Below are 22,043 nucleotides of genomic sequence, written 5' to 3'. Positions count from 1 at the left end.
CCCCCATAGAGACTGCCAGAGGTCCGGACAACAGACTGCGAAGTAGTTGGTGAACCAGGCGAGGCAGTCATTTGAGAAACCAAGGCTATTGAGTCTGCCAATAAGAATACAGTGATTGACAGAGTCGAAAGCCTTGGCCAGGTTGATGAAGACGGTTGCACAGTACTGCCTTTTATCGATGGCGGTTATGATATTGTTTAGTACCTTGAGCTTGGCTGAGGTGCACCCGTGACCAGCTCGGAAACCGGATTGCACAGCGGAGAAGGTACGGTGGGATTCGAAATGGTCAGTGATCTGTTTATTAACTTGGCTTTCAAAGACTTTAGAAAGGCAGGGCAGGATGGATATAGGTCTGTAGCAGTTTGGGGGGGATGAAGAGGGGGATGACCGCGGCAGCTTTCCAATCTTTAAGGATCTCGGACGAAATGAGAGGTTGAACAGACTGGTAATAGGGGTTGCAATAATGGTGGCAGATAATTTTAGAAAGAAAGGGTCCAGATTGTCTAGCCCAGCTGATTTGTACGGGTCCAGGTTTTGCAGCTCTTTCAGAACATCTGCGATCTGGATTTGGGTGAAGGAGAAGCTGGGGAGGCTTGGGCAAGTAGATGCGAGGGGTGCGGAGCTGTTTGCCAGGGTTGGGGTAGCCTGGAAAAAAGCATGGCCAGCCGTAGAGAAATTTTTGATTATCATGGATTTATCGGTGGTGACCGTGTCGTCTAGCCTCAGTGCAGTGGGTAGCTGGGAGAAGGTGCTCTTGTTCTCCATAGACTTTACAGTGTCCCAAAACGTTTTGGAGTTAGAGCTACAGGATGCAAATTTCTGTTTGAAAAAGCTAACCTTTGCTTTCCTGACTGACTGTGTGTATTGGTTCCTGACTTCCCTGAACAGTTGCATATCGCGGGGACTATTCGATACTATTGCAGTCCACCACAGTATGTTTTTGTGCTGGTCAAGGGCAGTCAGGTCTGGAGTGAACCAAGGGCTATATATGTTCTTAGTTCTACAGTTTTTGAAAGGGGCATGCTTATTTAAGATGGTGAGGAAATTACTTTTAAAGAAAGACCAGGCATCCTCGACTGACGGGATGAGGTCAATATCCTTCCAGGATACCTGGGCCAGGTCTATTAGAAAGGCCTGCTCGCAGAAGTGTTTTAGGGAGCGTTTGACAGTGATGAGGTGTAGTCGTTTGACCGCGGACCCATGCGGACCCATAGCGGATGCAGGCAATGAGGCAGTGATCGTTGAGATCCTGATTGAAAACAGCAGAGGTGTATTTGGAGGGCAAGTTGGTCAGGATAATATCTATGACGGTGCCCATGTTTACAGATTTAGGGTTGTACCTGGTGGTTTCCTTGATAATTTGTGTGGGATTGAGGGCATCTAGCTTAGATTGTAGGACTGCTGGGGTGTTAAGCATATCCCAGTTTAGGTCACCTAACAGAACGAACTCTGAAGATGGATGGGGGGCAATCAATTCACATATGGTGTCCAGGGTACAGCTATCACACCGCTCAGGAAGGAGATGCGTTCTGTCTTCTAAAGATGAATGTACTTTGGTGCGAGAAGTGCAAATAAATCCCAGAACAACAGAAAAGAACTCTGTGAAGATGCTGGAGGAAACAGGTACAAAAGTATCTGTATCCACAGTAAAACGAGTCCTATATCGACATAACCTGAAAGGCCGCTCAACAAGGAAGAAGCCACTGCTCCAAAACCGCCATAAAAAAGCCTGACTACGGTTTGCAACTGCACATGGGGACCAAGATCGTACTTTTTGGAGAAATGTCCTCTGGTCTGATGAAACAAATATAGAACTGTTTGGCCATAATGACCATCGTTATGTTTGGAGGAAAAAGGGGGAGGCTTTCAAACACCATCCCAAACGTGATGCACTCGGGTGGCAGCATCATGTTGTGGGGGTGCTTTGCTGCAGGAGGGACTGGTGCACTTCACAAAATAGATGGCATCATGAGGAGGAAAATTACGTGGATATATTGAAGCAACATCTCAAGACATCAGTCAGGAAGTTAAAGCTTGGTTGCAAATGGGTCTTCCAAATGGACAATGACCCCAAGCATACTTCCAAAGTTGTGGCAAAATTGAGGACAACAAAGTCAAGGTATTGGAGTGGCCATCACAAAGCCCTGACCACAATCCTATAGAACATTTGTGGACAGAACTGAAAAAGCAAGTGCAAGCAAGGAGATCTACAAACCTGACTCAGTTACACAATTTCTTTACCATTTTTACTGGGATTAAATGTCAGGAATTGTGAAAAACTGAGTTTGAATCAAGTGGGCTAAGGTGTATGTAAACTTCCGACTTCAACTGTATCACTCACTACACACTATTAATGGGCTATGGGCATTGTCTGAGACCTGGTTTAACAATAGGAAAGTGTGAAGAGCACAAAGGCCAGGGAGTGTCTGTGTTGTCACAGGGTCCATGTTCCAGTTGATAGATCCTATAGAAGGCAGACTGAAGGCAGCACCTGTTAGGGAGTTAACCTGAGGCGCCTTCAGTCTCTCTGAATCACAACTATAGGTGCAGGATGGAGCATCGCTAGCTGAGTCTGTATCAGTTCTCTCTGGCCGCATACCAAATCTACACCTCGCCCTGGTCTCAGCCAGTCTGTTGTCTTGGAGAGTAAGTTCAGTTGTTTTGGATTCGACTGTCTGTTTCTGGTTGTGGTTAACAGTGTTGTTCCCCAGCTCAGAGTTGAGGACACCGTCCCATCCACTGACCTCCACTATGTCACCTGTGGTCCTGACCTGCTTGGTGATGTTGTTCCCTGGGACATTGGCTGCACCAGTCTGGGTCTGGGAATCCAAGATGGCCACCCAGTCTTCTCTGTTAGCTTCCAGCCAACAAACATGGCAGCGAGAACTCTACATATGGAGTTTTAGTCAATTAACTGGTCAAGTTTGTACATTGTATTTTTATATGTAATTGATTTCATTTTATGAATGAAGAAAAATATAAAATAATAGCCAGGTGCATCACTATTCCCATTGAAGATATATTACTGCTTGTAGAAAATAAGTATTTATCCCTTACATTGCTCCCCCATCTTTAGTCCACTCAACAGATCAATGCTCTCTGGTCTGTCTTCTATTGTCTCCTCTTTGACTATCAGCAGATCAGGCTTCCCATCCTCCATGTCAACTGGCTGTAAGTGATACAGAGTGAGAGGATGTTGAATCAAGACATCTGATATGAGCACCCATCTATGGAGCATCTTCTGATTGGGCAATGAGGGATTGCTATAAGTACTTTGCAAACATGTTAGTTGATTTGTTACTTGACACTCTTTAATGGTTTGATCATTCAAAAAGCATGGTCCCACACTTTCAGGAGGAGGTGTAGTCTGGTTATCCTCCATGACCAGGGTTCCCCAGACCTTCCTCACACCCCTCCTCCTTCACCAGCAGCACCTCCTCCTGGTAGAGACAGGTGATACATATTACACAGACATACACTCTCAGGTACATACTCACACACATAATAAATACAGTTTCAACATCGAGTGTTTACACATCCCCACTACGTTTGAGACCTATACTGTAGTTACAGAATGATTTCATCATTGTTAATCCCATCATGGTGGACATAAATATGATGTGGGTACATCAGAGTTACTTGAAAATGTTGGGTAGACTGGGCTCTGAAATCCTGGCGGGCAGCCAGACTAGGAGATTAACCATTTCAATTCCAAAGCCACAAGGCCAGGGAGATACAGGAGTCCCATCTCCCAAACAGCTGGAAAGGCAGATGAAGGCTGCAACTGATAACTGATGAAAATGCATAGACCCACTACTGTTTTTATTTTACCTTTATTTCATTAGGCAAGTCAGTTAAGAACAAATTCTTATTTACAACGACGGCCTAGGAACAGTGGGTTAACTGCCTTGTTCAGCTCGGGGATTCAATCTTGCAACCGTTCGGTTACTAGTCCAACGCTCTAACCACTAGGCTACCTGCCGCCCTGTAAGTCACTCTGGATAAGAGCTCAAATCTAAATGTAAATATGAGTCAGCTATGTCATCTTCAGACAAACCTGGCTAAACTATTTTGACGTGTACAGTAGTGTGTGGTAGAGCAGGGATGCTAAACCGAAATTGTAGACAAACCGACAATACCGATCACTTATCGCAGGCATTTGGCTGATAGGCTATGCATAGATAATAAACAGAGTAGCAGCAGCGTAAAAGTGGGTTCTGGGTAGCCCTCTGATTAGCTGTTCAGGAGTCATGGCTTGGGGGTAGAAGCTGTTGGTTAATGGGACAATTGATGGCTACAACCATTGAACTAGTAGTAGTAGTTTAAATTATATATGTTTTAACTGTGGTGCACATTGTTATAAACGTATTGTTCTATTTATAGAAATCGCATCAATTCAGGCAATTTATCAGGATATGGATTTTTGTCCATAATGCCCAACTCTAATGTGTGGGTAAGTGTAGGTATATTTAGGAAGTGTATATTGGTTATAAAGAACTATCGGGAGTATGCAGAATAGTGAGTTCAGATGTGATGTATACTAGAGAGTCTCAATGAAAGTCTTGGAATAAAAAATTGTTTTGTGTTTATTAAACATAAAAAAAAGTGTTAAATACACCATATGAAAACCACACATACAGGTCTCAACTCAACTAAAAATCTGCCTGAACTTGATCAACTGCATTCACTTTATCATTAAAGTAGTAGGAAACAGGCATTTGTGAACGTATAGCGTACACAGTACAAACACAATATGTAACAGACTGTTACAGTATATGCCTTATGTATTCCACAATGGGACTTGCACTTCAACACAGTTGTAGAAATTGACCCACTCCTGCTGTTTACTTTGTGCATCTACTTTCTCACTGAGTCTAATGCAGGTTTTGATCTAAACATCATAAGCTATTGAGCGGAATGGTTACTTTCTAAGTTATGGAGTAGAATGTTTTTTCTGCTGGTGTATCCTGAGGTAGCTCCTCTCTGAGAACCTCTTCCGGCAGTGTGTACAGGGTAAAGGCCTTTCTCACACGTGGACCTTCAGGTGCATCTTCAGCTGCTGCTGTTGGGAGAACCTCTTCTCACACTGGGGGCAGCTGTAGGGTTTCTCCCCTGTGTGGACCCTCTGGTGCCTCTTCAGGTCTCCAGCCTGGGCGAAGCGCATGTGACACTGGGTACAGCTGAAGGGTTTTTCCCCCGTGTGGACCCTCTGGTGCCTCTTCAAGTTGCCAGCCTCGGTGAAGCGCATGTGACACTTGGTACAGCTGAAGGGCTTCTCCCCTGTATGGACCCTCTGGTGGATCTCCACCTTCTGGGGGCAGCTGAAGCCTTTGTTACAGAACATGCAGAGGAACCGTTTCTCTTTACTATTGCCTGATGTGACTCGCCCTCCCTGAGCCTGGGCTCTAGCCCTGTAGTTTGAGTTCAATTCCTGATCGAAAAGGATGCTTGTGTGTGAATCTGAAGGTCCCATCGATGTGGACAATAGGTCACAATCCCTGAACGCGTGTAAAGGGGAGTGGGTCGCGACATTAACATTTGTCTCTATACTTTCCCTGTAATCTAAGAAATCTCTGCCCTGTGAGTGTCCATCTCCTAGGTGACTATCTGCATTCCATGTGGGAGGAATGTCGCCCTCCACTTTCACAGTCACTTCATCTACGACCAGATCCTCCCCTTTCTTATCTAGGCACCCTTCAGAGTATATACTACTACTGTACTGGTTCCAGTCCCCTCTAGACAGATCAGTCTGTGTCTCTAAACCCAAGGATATGTTGCCAGGGTCCATCTCTGTAGTGTAAGAACAAGACAGATCATCACCACCAGTGTCTAACGTGTCACCATCTCCACGGGAATGACCCATCCTCTGGTTCTGGTGAAATACCGGTAAATACTCTGACCCAGGAGCAGGAGGACAGCCCAGTCTCCCCGGCCCCAATCTCTCTGGGTCTGATCTGCAGTCAGATCCTGGGTGTAAGAGCCTGTGTGTTACAAGTAAAATCTTGGTGTCGGTCTCTGACTTGAGGACAGTGTTCAGCGTTCCATTGACCTCCGTGATGCTGCGTCGGGTCCTGGGCTGCGCTGGGGAGGTGGGGTGGTCCTCCGTGGCTATAGGGGGTTCTCCTGCCGCTCCAGTCTGGATGTCTCTGCTGTGCTGTGGGTCCTCCTCTCCTTCAGACCTCTCCTGCTTGACCCCAGGACCTGCAGTCTCTGCATCTGCTGGCTGACACAAGAAGAGGGGAGGTTATTTAACCGGTACATGAGTTAAATTGGATAACAACGTCATAGGGAAGTCTCACAATCTCCTCTATGGCAGATAAATAAGGATGTACATGAATAGCTGAGGGGAGCCTTTCTGAAATAAACTGGCCACATTTGATGTAACACTATTACACTAACCTCTATCCTGATAATGTGCTGGGTTGAGGTTCCACTCCCCTCATTAACAGGGATTGGCTGGTCATCTCTCCATGTATTGTGTCCCACTGGCTTCCTGTGACCTCCAGTGAGATGTCCTTCACCTGAGAAAATTATTGGGGGGAAAAGAGGTGGTTAGTTTAGATACTGTCAATGCTCAATGGTACATTTTACACTATTGACTGTTTTGACACTGTCTAGAATTGGCAAGGATGTAAGGTAACACTTCTCATAACTTCTTGATATACTATTTATAGATTGATTGATTGATTATGTTCCATGCTTCACATTGTTTTAATTTAGTAAATAATTAGAAATACACTAAATCATGAATCTGGTTAGAATATGACATTGTGTCTTTGTGCAAGAAAGCCAAGTAATCAGGGGAATTATTGCATACTATCCAAAAACTGGCCAAGACCCAATTCTGGTTAACCATTATGTGGTTAACCAACCTGGTATCAGAGTATTTTGTAATATTCTGTATGTAATTCTGAGACACTTCATTTATTATGACATGTTACGTTTTGTATGGTATGGTATGTATTCATTTGTGGCTGTCCATCAACCATATCATATGACATGTTACAAATTACAATTTGTATTATACGTTACGAATTTGCTAAAATGTATGAAATGTTATGAATTCTATCTAGGTGCCTAACGTTAGCTAGGCTAGGGGTTAAGGTTCGAGTTAAGTTCAGGAGTTAGGTTAAAGGGGTAACTTAGGAGTAGGGGAAGGGTTAGCTAACATGCTAAGTAGTTGCAAAGTTGCTAAAAAGTAGTAAGTAGTTGAAAAGTTGCTAATTAGGTCAAATGCTAAAATTGTCCGTGAAGAAATTCAAACTCGCAACCTTTGGGTTTGCTAGACGTTTGCTTTATACGTCCCGACCATCTGTCTTATGTAACTATACCAAACATAACATTTCATACTAATTTTGAGTGTGTCGGATTTTCATTTACAATGTTACGTCTAGTCTATGAAACCAAGCTGGGATAATGCATCTAAAGTCACACATGTCACACATGCACAGAGGACAACGGGTCGACACACCCTGCAGCCTCGGACTTCTGCTAATTGTACCTCTTGCCATTCCTCTGTATCGATCGATGATCTTGCCACTACTGGGACGACTGGCGAGGACGCGCTCCCGTTCCAGAAGCTGTAGTTTCCTCCGCAACGCCCTGTTTTGTTTTTGGCTTTGAGAAATTTCCAAACGAAACACTGCATAGTCGTCGTCTACGAGTTTACAGATCTCTGCCACGGCTGCATTCGCTAGAACCTCCATAATGGAGGCTATTTGAGTGTGAAAAACGACACCGTTAAAATTAGCCATTGTTAGCAGCTAGCTAGCGAAGAGTTAACGTTAACTAGATAACAAACATCTATCAATCAAGTTCTGTCTCCAAAGCGAATTAAACACTACCTGGGGTAAGTATGTGATGCTGTGAAGGTAGTCATATTTTGAGTTCCAGGATGTTAATAAACGTCTAAATAACAACAATAAAAACGCTAACGTGTATATTTGTCTTGGTCATTATTTACTTCCGTTTAATTCTTATTTGGTGGCGTTTTAGGGTGGACTACATCCAGACAAAAAAGGTGTATTGCCGCCTACTACTGGATTGGGGGAAAAATTGGAAAAAAAAATCTACAAATCTTTCAAACTGACTTGCCTAGTTAAATAAAGGTTATGTTAAACACATTTTAAAAATCGTGTGGGTGTATACCAATCTCAACCACGAAAAAAATAAATACAAAACAAAACAGTAAGCCTCAGTCATTCAAAATACAGAGTACTGCTCAAGCCAGTACTCTGCGCAGAATAGGCGAAATTGCCACGGGGGATGAGGGGGACGTGTCCCTCCCGTTATTCAGAATCGGTTTATTTCCAAACATCTTATTCATCCATTTTTTTTGTTTGTTTAAGCATTAGATGACCTGGTGTTATGGTGCATTGATTAGTTAGACAGTTTAAAGACGCTATTTTGGTGTCTTTTGCCAAAAGTTTACCTTTAAAGTAAGGGCCAGATCGACATTTACTGGAGGGAGGGGTAATCCAAAATAGGGGAGGGTTGTGTTTTTTTTTTTTTGGGGGGGGGGGGGGGGGGCACAGGGGAGGGTAGTGCGTTTTCCCCCCTGGTTTACATTTACTCTTCTGATCGTATTTTCCCTATACAAATGGCTTGACTTACTTTTGATATAATTCTAATAATTTTATAAACGTTTGTGAGGGTCTGGTATGGTGGCTATTATTAAGCTTTAGCTACTGCAGGCCTATGATATGAAGGCAATGCGCCCTGGCATTCCAACTGACTCCGACAGTTGAACTTTAGGTGAGGTAGACTATTTCAGGCCTACCAGAGTTACTCCTATAACTTAACAATATAATGCTGATCTTCATAAAAAATATTTGGATCGAAAATGAACAAATTACCCTCCTTCTGTTATATGTGTATAGCAGTATGCCACCGGCATATCTCGATATCTCTTGGATTAGGCATAAGCTTCTCTTCCTTTATATATATATCAACTGTATATATACATACATATCTTCCTTTATATATATATCAACTGTATATATACATACATATCTTCCTTTATATATATTTATATATATATATATATATAAAGGAAGATATGTATGTATATATACAGTTGAAGTCAGAATTTTACATACACCTTAGCCAAATACATTTAAACTCAGTTTTTCACAATTCCTGAAATTTTATCCTAGTAAAAATTCCCTGTCTTAGGTCAATTAAGGATCACCACTTTATTTTAAGTATGTGAATTGTCAGAATAATAGTAGAGAACGATTTCTTTCAGCTTTTATTTCTTTCATCACATTCCCAGTGGGTCAGAAGTTTACATATACTCAATTAGTATTTGATAGCATTGCCTTTAAATTGTTTAACTTGGGTCAAACATTTTGAGTAGCCTTCCACAAGATTCCCTCAATAAATTTGGTGAATTTTGGCCCATTCCTCCTGACAGAGCTGGTGTAACTGAGTCAGGTTTGTAGGCCTCCTTGCTCGCACACGCTTTTTCCCACAAATGTTCTATAGGCTTGAGGTCAGGGCTTTGTGATTGCCACTCCAATACCTTGACTTTGTTGTCCTTAAGCCATTTTGTCTTGAGATGTTGCTTCAATATATCCACATAATTTTCCTCCCTCATAATGCCATATATTTTGTGAAGCACCCCCACAACATAATGCTGCCACCCCCGTGCTTCACGGTTGGGATGGTATTCTTCAGCTTGCAAGCCTCCCCCTTTTCCTCCAAACATAATGTTCATTACTGCCAAACAGTTCTATTTTTGTGTCATCAGACCAGAGGACATTTCTCCAAAAAGTACAATCTTTGTCCCCATGTGCAGTTGCAAACCATAGTCTGGCTTTTTTATGGCGGTTTTGGAACAGTGGCTTCTTCCTTGCTAAGCGGCCTTTCAGGTTATGTCGATATAGGACACATTTTACTGTGGATATAGATACTTTTGTACCTGTTTCCTCCAGGATCTTCACAAGGTCCTTTGCTGCTGTTCTGGGATTGATTTGCACTTTTCGCACCTAAGTATATTCATCTCTTGGAGACAGAACGCGTCTCCTTCCTAAGCGGCTGCGTGGTCCCATGGTGTATATACTTTCGTACTATTGTTTGTGCAGATGAACGTGGTACCTTCAGGCATTTGGAAATTGCTCCCAAGGATGAACCAGACTTGTTGAGGTTTGCTGATTTCTTTTGAATTTCTCATGATGTCAAGCAAAGAGGCACTGAGTTTGAAGGTAGGCCTTGAAATATATCCACAGGTACACCTCCAGTTGACTCAAATAATATCAATTAGCCTATCGGAAGCTTCTAAAGCCATGACATCATTTTCTGGAATTTTCCAAGCTGTTTAAAGGCAGTCAACTTAGTGTATGTAAACTTCTGAACCACTGGAATTGTGATACAGTTAATTATAAGTGAAATAATCTGTCTGTAAACAATTGTTGGAAAAATTACTTGTGTCATGCACAAAGTAGATGTCCTAACTGACTTGCCAAAACTATAGTTTGTTAACAAGAAATTTGTGGAGTGGTTGAAAAATGAGTTTTTATGACTCCAACCTAAGTGTATGTAAACTTCCGACTTCAACTGTGTGTGTATATATATATATATATATATATATATATATATAGAACAAATATATAAACACAACATGTAAAGTGTTGGTTTCATGAGCTGAAATAAAAGTTCCATATGCACAAAAAGTTTATTTGTCTCAGATTTTTTGCACAAATTCGTTTATTGAGCATTACTCCTTTGCCAAGATTATCCATGCACCTGACAGGTGTGGTATATCAAGAAGCTGATTAAACAGCATGATCATTACCTTATGCTGGGGACAATAAAAGGCCACTCTAAAATGTCCAGTTTGTCACACAACACAATGCCACAGATGTCTAAAGTGTTGAGGGAGCATACAATTGGCATGCTGACTGCAGTGCACATACTTTTGGTCATGTAGTGGAAGTATTTATGGAGAAAATAGCGACCACAATGGAAATAGGGCCAGACTTTATTGTGCAATCCTGGTCACTTTAAAAATCATTTGTATTTTTTTAACTGACAAATAAAATCGATCAATCCAAACTGTGCAGTGGCCAATTGATTAATGGAAAGAGACATTGGTTACAAAACACCAAAAAGTTTAATGAGATTCAGAGATTGTCAAGCCAAGCCTTCGATACTGGGTAAGCCTACAAGGTAGGGAGGGATGTATTTTCTGTTTGTCGAGATTGACATAGTCTATTTATTGTGGTGTTGAAAACGCAATCCATGATATTTTAGTGCCTGAAATAGGTATGCTTTGTTTATTGGTTGTGTGGTGCATTGGCACAGAAACATGTTCATGGAAAATGTGTCGTATATATTCTTTATTCAATTATAAAAATGGCATCACAATATTGAAAATCAGATTTCCCCTAGCTGATCATTGACATATAATTACAATATGAGTGATTCATTAAAAAGTAGCTTTTCTTTGTTGGAATGGTGTGGGCATACCCTAACAACAGACACAGCCTGGATTCGAATCCAGGCTGTATCACAAACGGCCGTGATTGGGAGTCCCATAGGGACAATTGGTCCAGCGTCATCCGGGTTTGGCCGGTGTAGGCCTTCATTGTAAATAAGAATTTGTTCTTAACCGACTTGCCAAGTTAAATAAAGGTTCAATTAAATAAAAACAATTAAAAAATGGTGTGGGTGTATACCAATCATGAAAAATATTCATAGATTTTTCTGTATTTTCAAAAATGTCAGCTAAATAATGGTTCCCTGTGTGCATCTCAAGCCACACTGCTATGATTTCTCCCCGTTGTGGACACTCCTATGTCTGATGAGGTTACTCAGGAAGGAGAAGCTCTTGTAACATAGTTTGCACTTGAAGGGCCTCTCCTTGGTGTGAACGGTCTGGTGCTCCTTCACATAGTTTGCTTTAGCAAAGCGCTTCCCACACGTGGGGCAGGTGTACGGCTTGTCATCGTCCGTCCTAATGCTCGGTCTCCCACGTTGTGACCCAATGACACCAGAGGAGGTAGAAGCAGGAGCCACCACTCTCAGGTGGTTAGTCTTTGAGCTCCCTCCTTGAGCCATTGTTTGGGTGTTGTTGGGATTATGTGCTGTGCTATAAGCTAGGTCCTTCTTGTGGTAAATGCCCATCCTGAACCTGTCTGTATTGGTGGGGTAACCATGAGGTAACTGAGGAAAGCTAGACCCAGGTCCAGGCTTTCTATGAACCCAGTCACCAGGCCTTAGACAAGACCCTGAAGGAGAAGACAGACCTGCTGATAGACTACCACCAGGGGGGTCTCCCACCACTCTCTGTGAAGGCTGAAGCCCAGGAAGACCTGCTCTGTTCATCATGGATACTGTGGTGTTTGTATCATAGGAACAGGAGGGTCTATCTTTATCAGCCCCAGGCCCTGCTACATCCCTGCACTGAGACTGTGAAGAGAAGGGTCTGGGCTGCAGACTGGATCCCTGACTGGAGCCTCTGTCTCTCTGATGACCACCAGGACTGAGGTTGTTCAGTCCACCTGTCCACTGGTTGTGTTCTGTGTGGTGGTGGAGTCTCTGTCCCTCGTGGTTGGGTCCCGGTTCCGACTCAGGAAGGAAGAGCGACAGCTCCTGATCCAGAGTTCTGATCCGGGGCCAGGTTTTGTGATCAGCCACTTCAGAGGTCCAGTCTCTCCCGCAAGCAACACCGGATATCAGCAGGTCCTCATGGACTGCAGACTGCAAACACAAATACAACAGAAAAGCTTAAAGGTTTAAATAAGAAATTATTTCCTGTACACACAGAAACATGACATTATAAAATGTTTACCACAGTCAAGCCCATCTCTAACACAGTGATTCAAGTACCTAACAATATGGAGCCATTGGAGTTTATTATAAAATATGGCCATGTGTGTTGATTCAAGAATTAAGTATAATATTTTGGTTTGACTGAGATAAAGGAAACACAGTCCCAGAATTTATATTTTGTTTTGTCAGTCAGAACAGAGTACATTTTGTATTTAATTTCAACATGGTTTCAAATGGTCATCCACTTACATAAAGAACTGAAGTAGGGGAGAGTGTTTGTTTCTATGAAACCATACACAAAATGAATCACGTGACCAAATATTTAGGAAGAGGTCATAATTTCATGGTCCATGCTCTCTGATATCCCTTGGAAGTCCCAAATCTGACGTTACCCAATTGAAGTTGAAATTTGAAATGGTTAGGGAAGTCCGGATAGCACTAACCATTATTTCATGGAGTCTGTGAAGGAAGACACCACATTGAAAAAGTGGTAAGCAAGTTAGCAAAAAAAAATAAAAAAAATAAAAAGATTTTCAAAAAGTCAAATTCATTTATTGTTGTAGTTTTCATGACGCTTGTATCTAAACCAAAGTAGATTGATTTATACATCATTTGGGGTCTCTATAAGCTTCAACATGAGGCCCTAAACATGGCATGAAAGTGCATCCTTGGAGCTATTTGGGCTAATATAGTCAAAATGTATGCCTTGGGGTAAGTTGAGCCAATGGCCTTGGGGTAAGTTGAGCCAATGGCCATGGGGTAAGTTGAGCCAATGGCCACCATACCCCATACAAATGATGATTACATTTAGTCAGTTTTATGCACAGTATTTTTGCAATGTGTAATGCATATAAACTCAAGATGTGTTTTTATTGTTACAGAGCAGCCATCATCATGCCCTGTCTATACATACGGAAAACAAGCAGGGGTCTAAACCCCAAGGACGTGAGAGAAGGGAATAAGTCCATTGGAGCGGCAGCAAGAGATGAACAAATAGACTGAATGACACCGAAGAGGTACATTGACAAAAAAAAATAACAACAAACATGGACCTGTGTGAAAGAGAGGCTATGATGGAGTAGCAGAGGCACCACTGTCTTATCTGATGACACGGAGTCTGAGCTTGCTAAACATATCAAGAAACTTGCGGACCGGTTTCATGGGCGTAGTAGGCTCAAATGCAGAGAGCATGCCTACAAACTGGCACACCGAAACAACATCCCTGTCCAAGACAACTGGTCAAGAAATGGAAGGGTAAGTGATATCGAACAGACAGATCTACTGTATACATTTAAGATATACAATATACCAACCCCATTCCATTATTTAGAACTTTGACGACCACCACCATCACAGGAAACTATCACCCGCTTACCCCAAGGCAGTTCAACTTACCCTGTCCCAATGCTCAACTTACCACATACCTGAGGGAAGTTGTGCCAAGAGACCACTTTCTTTTTTGGACAAGCTATGTTTTCAAAACTGTAATGTTTACATTAATTCTGATTATTTCCAGGGATACAGAACATCTTGAAATATATGTAGATATTTTTGTTAGAAAGAATACTATATTTCCCTTGACGTAGTAATGCTGATTGTAAAAAATGGCCCAGAATACCCCACTCTCCCCTACTTTTATTGCACAAAACAATACCTGTGACTAGAATAACTTTTCTCACTATGGTAACACTTTCCATTTTCTGTAAATCTGGTACCCTCCCTTTGATAAAATTAATTTTAGAATACTTTGGAAAAGGTTCAACATTCACACATCTTCACTACTCCATGTCAAGTAAACACGAATTAAGGCAATATAATTTCCTTATTTTAAAACACTACCATCAAACAACAGGTCAGGGTTGCCACTTTTCATCAGTTAAGCATTTTTAAAGACACACCAACCATCACCATATCATCTACTCTGTCCAATCATACAATACATCCAAAATCAACATAATTAACTACAAAACAAACAAGTACTACGTAGAAAGATGTGGATTGTGGTGTGAGAGGATGACAGAGGCTCGTCTAGTAGTAGACTGTTGCTGATTACTGCCCAGGTGTGGTGGCCTCCAGGCACTTACTGCTGCCGATGCATCACCCAGATGGGGGCTACACATTCGGTGGTGGATGTTCCAGCCTACCTACAGAGGAGGAAGGGGAGCTGTGAACTGCAGAGACAGATGTGCCTGATAAAGCTTCGGGCCTGACTGACTGTCTCCCTCCCTGGCTGTACCATCGACGCTGCCTCCAATCAAGCTACACCTTTACTGAACAGCATCATCATCATCTAGCTGTGGAAGACCATCTCCCATGAACTGCCAGCTCCCTTGTTTTTAAAAAGTAACAGATTCTGTATGAAAAGCTCTATATACAGTTGAAGTCGGAAGTTTACATACACTTAGGTTGGAGTCATTAACATTTGTTTTCAACCACTCCACAAATTTCTTGTTAACAAACTATAGTTTTGGCAAGTCGGTTAGGACATCTACTTTGTGCATGACACAAGTAATTTTTCCAACAATTGTTTACAGACATATTATTTCCTCTATCATTCACTGTATCACAATTCCAGTGGTTCAGAAGTTGACATACACTAAGTTGACTGTGCCTTTAAACAGTCTGGTTCATCCTTGGGAGCAATTTCCAAACGTCTGAAGGTACCACGTTCATCTGTACAAACAATAGTACGCAAGTATAAACACCATGGGACCACGCAGCCTTCATACCGCTCAGGAAGGAGATGTGTTCTGTCTCCTAGAGATGAACGTACATGGTGAGAAAGGTGCGAATCAATCCCAGAACAACAGCAAAGTACCTTGTGAAGATGCTGGAGTAAACAGGCACAAAATTATCTATATCCACAGTAAAACGAGACCTATATCGATAAAACCTGAAAGGCCGCTCAGCAAGGAAGAAGCCACTGCTCCAAAACCGCCATAAAAAAGCCAGACTACGATTTGCAACTGCACATGGGGACAAAGATCATACTTTTTGGAGAAATGTCCTCTGGTCTGATGAAACAAAAATATAACTGTTTTGCCATAATGACCATAGTTATATTTGGAGGAAAACGGGGCATGCTTGCAAGTCGAAGAACACCATCCCAACCGTGAAGCACGGAGATGGCAGCATCATGTTGTGGGGGTGCTTTGCTGCAGGGGGGACTGGTGCAATTCACAAAATAGATGGCATCATGAAGAATTGTTTTATTTTACCTTTATTTAACTAGGCAAGTCAGTTAAGAACAAATTCTTATTTTCAATGACGGCCTAGGAAGAGTGGGTTAACTGCCTGTTTAGGGGCAGAACGACAGATTTGTACCTTGTCAGCTCGGGGATATGAACTTGCAAACTTTCGGTTACTAGTCCAACGCTCTAACCAGTAGGCTACCCTGGCGCCCCAAAATGAAAATTATGTGAATGAAAATTATGTGGATATATTGAAGCAACATCTCAAGACATCAGTCCGGAAGTTAAAGCTTGGTCACAAATGGGTCTTACAAATGGACAATGACCCCAAGCATACTTCCAAAGTTGTGGCAAAATGGCTTAAGGACAACAAAGTCAAGGTATTGGAGTGGCCATCACAAAGCCCTGACGTAAATCCCATAGAAAATGTGTGGGCTGAACTGAAAAAGCGTGTGCGAGCAAGGAGGCCTACAAACCTGACTCAGTTACACCAGCTCTGTCCGGAGGAATGGGCCAAAATTCACCCAACTTATTGTGGGAAGCTTGTGGAAGGCTACCCGAGATGTTTGATCCAAGTTAAACAATTTAAAGGCAATCCTACCAAATACTAAAAGCTGAAATCAATCATTCTCTCCACTATTATTCTGACATTTCAAATTTTTAAAATAAAGTGGTGATCCTAACTGCCCTAAGACAGGACATTTTTACTAGGATTAAATGTCAGGAATTGTGAAAAACTGAGTTTAAATGTATTTGGCTAAGGTGTATGTAAACTTCTGACTTCAACTGTAAATAAATATATTATTATTATTACTATTCATGGGCCGTGTGCATTTTTTGCTGGTCTATGGTGAGGTAGCTCCTCTCTGAGAAATTCTTCCCAGTAGTGTGTACAGGTGAACAGCCTTTCTCCCTGTGTGGACTTTCAGGTGTATCTTCAGATGGTGCTGGTGGGAGAACCTCTTCTCACACTGGGAGCAGCTGTAGGATTTCTCCCCCCGTGTGGACTCTCTGGTGCCTCTTCAGGCTGGACAAATGGGAGAAACTGGCCCGGTAAAGATGGCAGTCAAACTATTTCTCCCATGTGCATCCTCTGGTGGATCTCCACCTGTTGGGCAAACGGAACTTTCCCACAGAACGAACACAGGAAGCGCTTCTCTTTGCCACTAGATCTACTGATGGCGTTACTACTACTGTCATTTGTCAATGGGCTTGTGTAGCCATTTAGTGTTGAGGCACTGGCTTTGTCTGAGGTCTGGTTTAACATTAGGGGAGTGTGAGGAGGACAAAGACCAGGGAGTGTCTGTGTTGTCGCAGGGTCCATGTTCCAGTTGATAGATCCTATAGAAGGCAGGCTGAAGGCAGCACCTGTTAGGGGGTTAACCTGAGGCGCCTTCAGTCTCTCTGAATCACAACTATAGAAGCAGGACGGCACATTTCTAGCCCAGTCTGTGTCTGTTCTCTTTCATTGCGTACGGACACCTCCCTGTCCCAGCAGACTAAATCTACACCTCACCCTGGTCTCAGCTAGTCTGTTGTCATGGAGACTAAGTTCGGTTGTTGTTTTGTGTTCGTCAGTCTGTTTCTGGTTGTGGTTAACAGTGTTGTTCCCCAGTCCAGAGTTGAGGACGCTGTCCCATCCACTGACCTCCACTATGTCACCTCTGGTCCTGGCCTGCTCAGTGATGTCGTCCCCCGGGCCCTTGGCTGCACCAGTCTGGGTCTGGGAATCCAAGATGACCGCCCAGTCTCCTCTGTTTGCCTCCAGCCAATCACCTACAGGAAGAGGTTACAAAATAGACTTTACAAACATGGCAGAGAAAACTCTACATGTGAATTTTTTTGTGTGTTAATTACCATGTCAAGTTCATACATTTTAACGTGTGTTTTTGTATGTAAACATAAGCTGTATTGATTTCATTTTATGAATGAAGAAAAAAAAAAAAAAAAAAAAAAATAGCCAGGTGCATCACTATTCTCACTGAAAATCTATTACTGTATGTATGTTTTATGTATTTCTCTCTTACCTTGCTCCCCCATCTTTAGTCCACTCAGCAGATCAATGCTATCTGGTCCATCTTCTATTGTCTCCTCTTTGACTATCAACAGATCAGGCTTCCCATCCTCCATGTCTACTGACTGTAAGAGATACAGAGTGAGAGGATATTGGATCAAGAAATCTGATATGAGAACCCTGCTATGAAGCATCTTCTGGTTGGACAATGAGGGATTGCTATGAGTATTATGCAAACATGTTAGTTGATTTTATTAGTTGACACTTAAATGGTTGGGGGAGGACAGGGAGTGCTTCTCACAGTCTCCCTAATCTTGGGGGAGGACAGGGAGTGCTTCTCATGGTCTCCCTAATCTCTGTCGGCTGGGTAGTAATACAGTATGTGCGTAGAATACCTACTGTTTGTGTGGAAGTATGTGCGCAGCTATAAAATTGATGTTTTTGTGTTCTTGACTTTAGAACGTTCTCGTGAATAAACTATACTAACCTTTTGCATAAGCATGAGTCTTTGACTAATTATTATTAAACCCATGGACTTACAAACCTCGGGGATTGGTCAAAGCTATTGATTGACTGTTATTATCATTGTGATTGAACATTCTCCTGACAAGTAGGACACATTTTGTAGAGAGTTGTTGCGTATGCTGGTTTCAAGCGCTGGTTTTCAAGTCATCAAGTGTGGCCGACAGACTTGTGATTGATATTTATTGAAACTGAAAGTGGATTACGCTGGTAAAGTCAAACATCACAACACATTCTAAACCGCTCTGGTGACATACACACTTTTTGCCCAGTCGTCCACATGGCTATAATGGGATTGCCCATTATTTTGTTTTTGTAAGGACCCCAAAAAAAACAGAGGCAGTGGGAGAACCTATTCAAGTAAGTAAATACGTTATGAAAATGTAAAAAAAAATATATATATATATATATATATATATATATATATATATTATTACAGTACTACTAGTAGGCGACTTTGTAGGCTAACTCAACTGAGCTGCTATCTAGTTAGCCGACTTTACACCACTTTACATAAGTGGTCACCAACCTTTTTTGAGGTAAGATCACATTCGGAGTCTAAATGCAAGCCAAGATCTACCACAACATTAACCAATTAAAAACAGTACTGTAGCAATGAGGTTTGTGCAATAGGCTATAGGCCCAACACATGATCAATGCATATTGACTATGCTTTATTAAATTGCCCTGCCAATGTTGTTCTTCTCAGACCATTTTAGGTATATGATCACACTGTAATAGATCATTTGTTGTATTACTTGTGAGGCACAACTGAGTGAGCATAATTGTTTTTACTGGACTGATGGCCTGCGTGTGATGGTCAGTCTGAGGGGAGGGAGCAGTGGTGAGGTTACCTCTCACCTAATTCACCGTCCCCCCCACTGAGAAAAGGGGACACAGTCTTCCAGTTGATGGCAAAACTCATTATTTCTGCCACATGCACCAATTGATGTTGTTACTCGTATGACCAGAGAAAATGAAATGCTCCTTCATATAAAAAAAAGACCATCCACTAATAATAACAACACTAGCTCATCGGAACACTTTGCTCTACTCATTCAATGCAGCTGCAGTGCTAGTTGTAGCAAGTGTTAATAACAGCGCTGAATAACTTAAACATGAACTTACTCATAAAAACAGCAGCTATTTTCTGTATTCATTGGGTCTGTAGTCGTGGTTTTAAACGTTTTGAAAACCTCACAGTATCAACTTTGCTGTGCGTTCAACGTTTCTTTTTACAGTCTATGGCTCGAAGAAACTGTGCAAACACGCTGATCTGAGATATCTGATTGGCCCTCGGTAAGCCTATAGGTGCACTTGTTTTAATTCAGACACATGTAATGGTTCAAAATGGGAACACTTTGCCTTTCTGGCACAAGGGCTGCTGAATAAAGTGCACCTACTACCAACAGCGCGAAACCAATTTGAAAAAATATGCACGCAAGGCTTTATCGTTGTATTTTTTACAGAAATGTTTGGTGATTCACATGGAATGCCTTGGAGAATGCCTTGGTGACCACTGCTTTACAGACTGTTTAGCTAAGGGAATTAAATGTAATCAGCTAGCTAGCTTTCTATTAGCTGGAAATATGGATGTAATCATTGTAAATTAAAAACACACGTCTCCAAATGAATTTGTAGATAACAGCCATGGACGAGGGTGAAATTGCAGCTCCAGCTGTCAGTAAAGGGAGAGTGTAGACTATCGGACAGGGCAGGTAATTTTGTGGCGAGGACATTATGAAAAGATTCTCCAGTTCCAGTCCCTAGAGGAAAACTATGAGGACAGAGAGATAATAGCAACATAATATTCAGTAATGTCTAATTTTAGTATAATGAAGCCTGTGTCTTTGTGATGTTTTCTGTCCTCAGATATGGAAAGCTGTGAAAGCCTCTGTTTGATGAATAGAGAGGTCCCAATGAATGTCCCAAGAGACAAATGGTGCATTTCCATATCAGAGTTTTCTGTTTCCATCTACATGGCCCGTCTCACTGGGCCATGGTTCCAGCGGACCTCCTCTCACTTTGGGCACAAGGCAAGCCACTGGTACTTTTCAGAAAACTGTGAACTTTAACACCTTCTCACAAAACAACTGTGTATACCATCAGGATTTTTCCATACAACATGTGCCAACCTATGTAGGCCTATCTAGAGTGCATTTGGAAAGTATTCAGACCCCTTGACTTTTTCCACATTTTGCTACGTTACATCCTTGAATTGATTGAATTACATTTTTCCTCATCAATCTCCACACAATACCTAATTTTTTTTATTTTTTTGGCAAATTTATTAAACATAAAAAACAGAAATACATTATTTACATAACTATTCAGAAACTTTGCTATGAGACTCGAAATTGAGCTCAGGTGCATCCTTTTTCCATTGATCGTCATTGAGATGTTTCTACAACTTGAATGGAGTCCACCTGTGGTGAATTTAATTGATTGGACATGATTTGGAAAGGCACACACCTGTCTATATATAAGGTCCCACAGTTGACAGTGCATGTCAGAACAAAAACCAAACCATGAGGTCGAAGGAAATGTCTGTGGGCCTTTATGGTAGAGTGGCCAGACGGAAGCCACTCCTCAGTAAAAAGCACATGACAGCCCGCTCAGAGTTTGCCAAAAGGCACCTCTGAGCATGAGAAGCAAGATTCTCTGGTCTGACGAAACCAAAACTGAACTCTTTGGCCTGAATGCCAAGCGTCACATCTGGAAAAAACATCCCCACAGCGCTGCCACCACCATGATACTGCCACCGTTGGGATGGTGCCAGCATCACGCTGTGGGGATGTTTTTTAGCGGCAAGGACTGGAGACTAGTCAGGATCGAGGGAAAGATGGACGAAGCAAAGAATAGAAAGTTCCTTGATGAAAACCTGCTCCAGAACGCTCAGGACTTCAGCCTGGGGAGAATGTTAACCTTCCACCAGGACAATGACCCTAAGCCACAGCCAAGACAACGCAGAAGTGAGTTTCTTTGGGACAAGTCTCTGAATGTCCTTAAGTGGCCCAGCCAGAGCCCGGACTTGAACCTGATCGAACATCTCTGGAGAGACCTGAAAATAGCTGTGCAGTGACGCTCCACATTAAACCTGACAGCGCTTGAGAGGATCTGTAGAGAAGAATGGGAGAAACTCCCCAAATACAGGTGTGCCAAGCTTGTAGTGTCATTCCAAAGAAGACTTGAGGCTGTAATCGCTGCCAAAGGTGCTTTAACAAAGTACTGAGTAAAGGGTCTGAATAGTGACGTAAATGTGATATTTCATTTATTGCAAAAAAAAATAATTAAATAACAGTTTTTGCTTTGTCATTATGGGGTATTTTGTGTCGATTGAGACTTTTTAAAATACATTTTAGAATAAGGGTGTAACATAACAAAATGTGGAAAAAGTCCAGGGGTATGAATACTTTCCGAATGCATTGTATATGCCATTGGTTATACTGTATGTGCAGGCCTACCTATGTTAGCACTTGTTGTATAAAAAAAATACTGTTAAACATCACACACAATGTATAAACCTATTACAATTGGAGCAG

General features: G+C 42.1%; 2 protein-coding genes across 2 annotated transcripts in view; both read right to left on the bottom strand.

Annotated features, from left to right (window-relative positions):
- Positions 1 to 4,560: 4,560 nt before the first annotated feature.
- On the bottom strand, positions 4,561 to 7,978 carry LOC139418923 (uncharacterized). Its single transcript, XM_071168708.1, has 3 exons — positions 7,502 to 7,978; positions 6,400 to 6,521; positions 4,561 to 6,223 (listed from the first exon to the last, which is right to left on the bottom strand). The coding sequence occupies exons 1-3, from the start codon at positions 7,752 to 7,754 to the stop codon at positions 5,027 to 5,029; spliced, it is 1,572 nt and encodes a 523-aa protein (XP_071024809.1). The 5' UTR covers positions 7,755 to 7,978; the 3' UTR covers positions 4,561 to 5,026.
- Positions 7,979 to 11,566: 3,588 nt separating this feature from the next.
- LOC139418919 (uncharacterized) overlaps positions 11,567 to 22,043 on the bottom strand; it is a 29,015-nt gene continuing 18,538 nt past the window's right edge. The window contains exons 6-8 of the mRNA XM_071168704.1: positions 17,993 to 18,104; positions 17,614 to 17,741; positions 11,567 to 12,702 (exon numbers count right to left, since the gene is read on the bottom strand). Of these exons, the coding sequence (XP_071024805.1) occupies positions 11,767 to 12,702; positions 17,614 to 17,741; positions 17,993 to 18,104 (1,176 nt within the window). The 3' untranslated portion in view covers positions 11,567 to 11,766. The remainder of the gene's footprint in view (positions 12,703 to 17,613; positions 17,742 to 17,992; positions 18,105 to 22,043) is intronic.

The sequence above is a fragment of the Oncorhynchus clarkii genome, chromosome 10 (assembly GCF_045791955.1).
Source record: "Oncorhynchus clarkii lewisi isolate Uvic-CL-2024 chromosome 10, UVic_Ocla_1.0, whole genome shotgun sequence".
Taxonomy (NCBI): domain Eukaryota; kingdom Metazoa; phylum Chordata; class Actinopteri; order Salmoniformes; family Salmonidae; genus Oncorhynchus; species Oncorhynchus clarkii.
The sequence above is the reverse complement of the archived record's forward strand: the minus strand, read 5'-3'. Positions and strand labels throughout refer to the sequence as shown.

Excerpts from the sequence above, each read along its gene's own strand:
- LOC139418923 (XM_071168708.1), bottom strand. The coding sequence starts at position 7,754 with ATGGCTAATTTTAACGGTGTCGTTTTTCACACTCAAATAGCCTCCATT. Across the intron at positions 6,522-7,501 it reads ATACAGAGGAATGGCAAGAG|GTGAAGGACATCTCACTGGA; the intron begins GTACAATTAGCA and ends TAATTTTCTCAG. Across the intron at positions 6,224-6,399 it reads AGCACATTATCAGGATAGAG|CCAGCAGATGCAGAGACTGC; the intron begins GTTAGTGTAATA and ends TTCTTGTGTCAG.